Source organism: Octopus sinensis, unplaced genomic scaffold (genome assembly GCF_006345805.1).
Source record: "Octopus sinensis unplaced genomic scaffold, ASM634580v1 Contig04511, whole genome shotgun sequence".
Taxonomy (NCBI): domain Eukaryota; kingdom Metazoa; phylum Mollusca; class Cephalopoda; order Octopoda; family Octopodidae; genus Octopus; species Octopus sinensis.
In genome coordinates, this window is record NW_021827519.1 from 12,501 (window position 1) to 20,013 (window position 7,513).

The window sequence follows — 7,513 nt, forward strand, 5'->3', positions numbered from 1 at the left end:
AACATTTCAGGAATCCTTGCTCTTTCCTCAGCATCCAACACTTTCACCATCCTCCACGAACACATTGCTTAAAGAGCCAGCATGTTCAGCGAAATACAATGTTCTTACCAGCGACTAACACTGAGTAATGTTTCTAATTCGAGTTATTCTCATAGTTTTCGCCGACAAAGTTTGCTACCAATCCCATCATGTATTTCCATATTTTTCTAGCAGACTGTGACGGCTCAAAGCTATGAACCTCTGCCACTAGTTCTGCTGCTGCTGCTGCTACGAGAACAGAGCACCAGTTGATCAGTTGTAAGTCAGTCGGGAAGTTTGACACTGAGAGATGACTACAGCTTGGCATTTATCACACAAACAACTGCGGTTGTTATATGTCTTCGGCTAAACTAACAGCTTCTTGGTCCCCTCCCCCACCAACCCCACTCTTATTTTTTCTTTTTATATATTCTTCGGTTCTTCCATCCAGACACTTGTCGGCATGTCGTTGCCATTTTGGTAATATCTACATACAGAAGAATTATCCTTACTAATTATATACACACATAAATGTATGTGTGAGTGTGTGTGTGTGTGTACATAAAGAACGCGATAAAAAAAGGAGCAAGTGACGGGTGGTAACGGTAATGGGAGCAGAGGTGGTTGGGAGATGTGGGGACGGTAAGAAAATTTTTTGCCCCAAATTTTATATAGGCCATGATACAGTTTCTGAAATGTACACACACACACACACGCGGGAACATATAAATATGTAAGGGTGTGTAGTAATATATACATACATACATCTATCTATCTATATATATATAATATATATATATATATATAATATATATATATATACACCTAATTCTACCACTTATGCTGTAATACGTCTGTACATTTAATTCTACGCAACACACACCCCGGTATATATATATATAGTTTTAAGACACACAGAAAAGCATATATAATCGTACATCTGTATATTTGTCATTAAGAAACAGCGTACAGATATACACACGTATTCGCTACTTTTCAAATTGTATATACATGTGTGTGTATGTATGTATATATATATATATATATATATATATATATATATACACATACATACATATATATATATGTGTGTGTGTGTATACAAATGTATATTTGTTGAGTATGTCCCTGTGTAGTTCGTGCAGACTTAGTCTTTCACCAAACGATTCCTTAGGTTCTTGGCGTTACCATTTATTGATGACACAAAATACCTTCCACACCATGACCACCACCGTCAACTCTCCACACCTCACACATTACAAACGTGTATTTGTAATACCACTCCATATTCCTCCACCCATCAGACGCTCTGAGCCAAATGAAGAAATCATCATCATCATTTACTCGCACTACGTGATGCATCACACACGCACTTAGGTATATACAAACATGGCAACACACACATGATATACGCAAAACCAAAACGTACATACACTCACAAATACATACAAAACACAAACATACATACAGGCATACCAAAATGTACACACACACACATGTATATACATAAAATCATATACGCACAGACACACACATATATGCCTCTCTATATATGTATTGATGTCCTTCTGTCGTCTGTCTGTCTGTCGTATGAATGAATGACTGTACAGTGTGTAGCATGGCTCGTTGGTACAACAGTCCAACGATGAGTTCAATTGTCCAATGAATTGTCTGAAATACGTTCGAATGAAGTGAGGGAGGGGAGAGAAGCGAACGAGTATTCTGTCGATAGATGGATCCTGAAAAATCGTTCTTAGATCAGGAGTTAGTGTAGCAAAGGGTGCCACCAAGATGGACCCTTCAATGATAGGGACTCTCCCGCCTTTCTGTCCATCCAGTTTCGCATATAAAGGTTCAATTGACCCGGGGTGGAGTAGAAACATTTGCTCAAGACCGCCTACTTGCGAAGTGAGCTTCACAACCATTTGGTCTGTTCCGACCACATATATGTATATATATATATATATATATATATATTACCTTTGTATTTGGGTATACACACGCAGGCATGTATATAGTATTTCATTATGCCTGTGTATGGCTAAAATTATAATAATCCAAACACACATACGAACATTATAGACACATATATTACATATAAATAGTAGACATCAGTGAAATCTGCATATATATAGATACACATAGCCAATATATATATATGTGTGTGTGTGTGTGTCTGTATTTATTAAAAGCTGACTTACCATTCCTTTTTTCTGTATATTCGTTCCAGCACTCCTTTGAGTTCGCGGCTGGGCCGAGTCCACTGGCTGGCAGAATAATTGTACAACGACCAGCAGCACGAAGAGAAGGTATTTCGTCCAGGAACCGAACCCGCTTCCATGGTAATTAAAACTGGACGATTTCGAATTGGAAAGCCGGTTGAGTGTTAACATCGGGTTAGATTTGGAACATTGAATCCGCGGCGGCACTGTTGTGCTGGCGACTGGAAACGACGGAGATTTTGGTAAGTCTGACGGAGCTGTGCCTGTGGGGGATAACATTGCTTCTACTACAGGAGGTGGGGGTTGTGGTGATGAGGATGCTGATGATGATGATGGTGGTGGTGGTGGTGGTGGTGGTAGGGGTGATAATTCTGATGGTGTTTCTGCTGATGTTATTGAAGGTGGTGATGATGATGATGCTGTTGTTGATGATGAGGATGTTGATGATATTGATGATGAAGATGATGATGGAATCGGGGCAGATGATGAAGAAAGAGATGAAGGTAGCAGCAATGGCTTTATGTTGGTGTGGGACTTGTTGAGGGGCGACGAGTAAATAAGGGTGTATACACTAGAGGGAGACAGCTGGGTCCAACGCTGGCCGTGTGTAGTTGTCGACATGTTGATGGCTTCCCTTTCTGACAGTTTTGCCGAAGTCAAGAACTGTGGAGCGGCGGCTGAGCCGAAGCTGCTGCTGCTGCTGTTTGTAGTTGATGGAGGAGTCAGAGTAAGATGATGAAGGGAAGCAGCAGCGGCGGCGGCGTCAGTTGGCGGAGGTGGTGGTGGCGATGGTGGTAGTAGTAGCAGGGAAGAACAGCTGTCAGTAGGGGAGGCCGTCGGAGGATAACCCTCGCTCACATCATCACCACAATCATCATCATCATCATCATCATCATCATATACTTCCACCTTATTGTTCTTCCTAATGTTGTTGTTTTTGTTGCTCGTGCTGGTTGCCGCCGTCATCGACCGAGAGGTGGCGCTGTTGGTGAAATCAGCTTTACGGTCTTCTAACTCTTGCCTTCTCCTCATCGCTGCTACTTTCTCATCTCTAATCTTGTTATTGCTATTGTTGCTGCTGCTGTTGTTGTTATTGTTAATGGTGGTGGTGTTGTTGTTGTTATTGTAGCAGTCCAAGTCGAGACCGAAGAACATCACCATTTCGCTCGCTTCTTTCTCCATCCGAAACTCGCTTATTTCTACACAGTTTTTGCTGCTGTTCTTGTTGTTGTTGCTGTTGTTGTTGTTTCCTCGACAATCGCAGACTCTGTTATTATCGTCGATTTTACTTTTATCGCCGATCTCGTTTATCTTCTCGTCGTCAACGCGTTTTCTATCGCATCTTTTGATACTGCTGCTGCTGCTGTTGTTGCTGCTGCTGCCGTTATTGATGTTGTTGCGGTTCCTTGTTTTTGTTTGTTTCGTTCTAGTAGCAGTAGCAGTAGAGTAGTAGTAGTAGTAAGTTCAGTGGTGACTGTAGTGTTAGGTTCAGCTGTGAAATTAGTTGTTTGTGTTAAAGTGTTATTAAACCCATCCCTAGATGTGCCATCATCATCACCATCGTCATCATCGTCACCATCGCCGTCATCGTCAGCGTCATCGTCAGCGTGGTGGTCGTCATGTGCAGTGAAGAGGCTGTCGTCACAGTTGTTGGCAGGCAGCGCGGCTGCACCTCCATTGATGTTGTCTAAACAGGCTCGGTTACAATAGCAGCGAGGAGGAGGAGGAGGAGGAGGAGTGGTGTGTTGCTGGAGTCGATCGGGTTGTTGTGGTTTCGCTTCCACTTGGCATCGGCAATCCAAAGTTGTTACCTTTCTCATAGAAGGCGAAGAAGGGGAGGAGGTAACGACAGTGTTTCTGACGGTGGTGTCGCTGTGGCTACGAAGAACCAGAGGACGGATAACGCCAGATGGATTACCACTGGAGTTCAGTGCTCTTACTACGACTACTACTACTACTACTATTACCATCGCCGCCGCCACCACCACCACCACTACTTCTGCCACCACAGTTGTTGTTGTTGCCAACACTACAGCTGACTTGAAAGCCATTAACAACTGTTTTATATCCGACTCCTCTTCAGCAGTTTGTATCTTTTGTTTGTAGCCATGTTGTTGTGTTGTTGTGTCGTCGAAGTAATAATAATAATAGTAAAAGTAATGGTGGTGGTAGTCATAACCTCGATCACTACAGAAGCGACCGTTAGTAGTAGTAGTAAGATAAGGTGGTGGTGGTGGAGCCAGTTTTTTGCTTTGGTGGGGAAAGGAGTAGTGAAAGGCTTTAATTACCAGCTTCACTGCAAGACTTCCTAATTCTGGTTGCCAGAGGCAGGAGGCTGAGGATGAAGATCTTTGTAGAGAATATAATGGCAAAGATGGTTGTGCCAGGGGTGGCGCTGGTGTGGCTGCCGTCTCTGGCTGCCATCCTGAACACTGGGATCTTCTCAGTTTTGATGATGTCAGCATTTCTCTTCGAGTTTGGTCACTTTTAACTGGCAGCCATTTGTTCCTGTATTCTTCCCTGGAGATTCCACTTTGTGTAGTAAATTCTTCGACCATTCCCTTTCTTTGTCTATTCCATTTTAGTTCTGCCAGCACTTTTTTTGTCTCTTCTATCCCACCCTTTGTCTCATCTACCCGTTTAAACTTCACAAACAACACTTTTCCACTAAACAACTCACCACAACTTTCATCATCGCCTAACGTTTCCCTTTTCAACATTTTTCTCCGACAGCGCGCTTTTTCTGCTCTGCTGCTGCTGCTATTATTATTATTATTATTATTATTATTATTATTATTATTATTATTATTATTATTATTATTATTTGCAGCTGTGGTCATGGTGGTGGTGGTGGTGACGATATTTCTATTAATATTATCGTCTGCTTTTATAAGTGTCAAAGAGTGAGTCGGTTTACCATCAGCGACGTCTCGGTCGCCTTTGCCGCTGTTCATGTGGCTTCTGTTGCAATAGCCATCAGATCGAGATAACGTATTCGAGCTCTCTTCATGCGTATCCCATATCTCGGAAGCAATGGTCAGAGCCGGACCCATAATACCATTTACAATGACACCGCTATCTCTACTTACTATGATTCTGTCTTCAGAATCAAGCTTACCAATGTCCGATTCTTGCAGCATCTGGTCGTCAAAGAAGAGAACTCTATGATGACCTGAAAGATACAAATGTTTGTTGGTGATATGTAAGTGACAATGATCATGATGAAGAGGATGATAAAGACGAGGAGGATGAAGAGGTAGATGATAATTATGATGATGGTGAAGACGATAAAAACGTGAATGCCAACTTTGTGGAGAATTAACTATTTTAATCTCATCATTTGGTCCGTTTTTACCAATCATTGTCCAGACATTGAACATTGCAGCTTTAGGTTCCATTGTTCCGTCAATTGCAGCGATCGGATCGATTAATCTTCCTGTTTTTGGTGCTATTTTCTTCGGCAAAGAAGCCAACTGAGGCTAAGGTGGAGACGACGATGGAGGCGTTGAGGTCGGGGAAGTCAACAAGGAAGTTGGCGGCGGCGGTGGTGGTGTTGTTGGTGGTGGCGGTGTTGGTGGAGGTGCTGTAGGCAACGGAGATAATGGAATTTCAGAGGCGAGTGAAGAAGGAGGCGGGTAGAGTGAAGAGGGAGAGATAGATGAAGGTGATCCCGGAGAAGAAGAAGCAGACGAAGAGAAAAACCCCGAAGAGGAAACATTGAAAGTTGGTAAGAGCATGCGTGACAGGATGTTGTTGGTTCTAAAGCGTTGATTTATTGCTTTTGGCGAAGATGGCGCTTTCTCTGATTGCTGGGTCGAGTTCAAAACAGGCACAACGAGTGGAGTATTGGAGCGAAGCGACGAAGTGACTTGTTGAAGTTGTTGTTTCTGCGGTTTTGGTGAGTCGTCGGTCGGTATAGGTGTTCCATCATCGCTTCGTAGAGTTGAATTTGTGTTGGAGTCAGAAGCAATCACCTTCAAAGCATGAGTCAGTTGATAATCGAAAGAGCGTCGTTGATCAATTGATGAAGCGTGTGTGGCGTCAGGCAGAGCGGAGGAAGTTGTTGGCGGTGTCGGTTGGTGTCCGAGTGAAGGAGCATGTTCCGGGGGTTCGCCTTTAACTGCTGTGTCAGAAGATGGCAAGAATGCAGGAAAGCAAGAAGACATTGTCTGCGACGATGCCGAGCCGGTTGTTTCGAGTGACGGATGAGATGATGGAGATATCAACGAAGAAGACATTGATAAAGGCATTGATGGCGGCGACGTGGTTGACGGAGTCGCAGGAGAATTCAACGAGAACGACGAAGGACATGGACTTGACCTTGATGTCAAAGTTGATGAGGTGAAAGTTGACGAAGTTTTCTTATCGATCGAGACTAGTTGCGATAGTGACGGAGGTTTCCGCTTGCTGAGGGGTAATGTTGGAGAAGGCGCGGCTAAAAGCGTTGCTGACTCCTGAATTGAGGCCCCGGTTGATGGACGGGACGCGGATTCCGCATCGCTATGAGCTGACCCCGAATCACCAGTCGGGTTTTCAAGGACACTTGAGGAAGATACTGAGTCACGCCCAGAATCAGAACCAGGTTCCTGCTTACCCAAATTCTTCACTTGCATTTCACACTTGGAATCCTGTTTAAACTCCTCTTCCGCTCTATAATCGACTTTCAGTGTTACAGTCACAGCCCCTTCATCGACCAATTCGCCGACGCTATTTTCGGTTGCCGTGGAAACCGTCCGATCTAGACAGGAGGACGCCATCTTTTCGAGCCGCTGGGTTTTGCTCAGATTGAACTACTGGAAGAGAATTATTCTGTTATCCTTTCGTACCCCTGCCCAAACCAAACTTCCCTATTTTCTTTATTCCACCCCTTTTTATCTCACAATGTCTTATTACAGTTTTTGTTGTTAGCGTTGTAGTTTTTATTTTTTTCTTCGGTTTTTCTGTCTGTCTTTTTTTTTTTATATATATATTGTCGTTTCCCTAAATTTCAGGTTTTAGTCTTTCGATGACTGGTTGTGAGAATGGATGATGTGGTTGATAAGATCGCCAATCAAACGAGGTGCTCTACAGTCTTCCCCTCCTCCTCTTCGATCACCTCCAATAACTAACAGAAAATCACTTCTTCCCTCTTTGATGTTTAAAAGGATTTTTCTGGAAAGAAAAGAAAAAAAGAAAAAAAGTTAATAAAATTTCAAAACCGAAAAAAGGAAGTATGTGATTGTTTGCTTGTGTGTGTGTGTGTGTGTGTGTGTGTGTGTGTGTGTGTGTGTGTG

General features: G+C 43.1%; 2 protein-coding genes across 2 annotated transcripts in view; both read right to left on the reverse strand.

The window, feature by feature from the left end:
* LOC118761008 (uncharacterized protein DDB_G0271670-like) overlaps nt 1-5,638 on the reverse strand; it is a 12,092-nt gene extending 6,454 nt beyond the window's left edge. The window contains exons 1-4 of the mRNA XM_036498648.1: nt 5,548-5,638; nt 5,158-5,412; nt 4,529-4,575; nt 2,220-3,551 (exon numbers count right to left, since the gene is read on the reverse strand). Of these exons, the coding sequence (XP_036354541.1) occupies nt 2,220-3,551; nt 4,529-4,575; nt 5,158-5,412; nt 5,548-5,638 (1,725 nt within the window). The remainder of the gene's footprint in view (nt 1-2,219; nt 3,552-4,528; nt 4,576-5,157; nt 5,413-5,547) is intronic.
* Nucleotides 5,639-5,719: 81 nt separating this feature from the next.
* Nucleotides 5,720-6,997, reverse strand: LOC115227546 (flocculation protein FLO11-like). Its single transcript, XM_029798341.1, has one exon. The coding sequence runs from the start codon at nt 6,995-6,997 to the stop codon at nt 5,720-5,722; it is 1,278 nt and encodes a 425-aa protein (XP_029654201.1).
* Nucleotides 6,998-7,513: the final 516 nt, after the last annotated feature.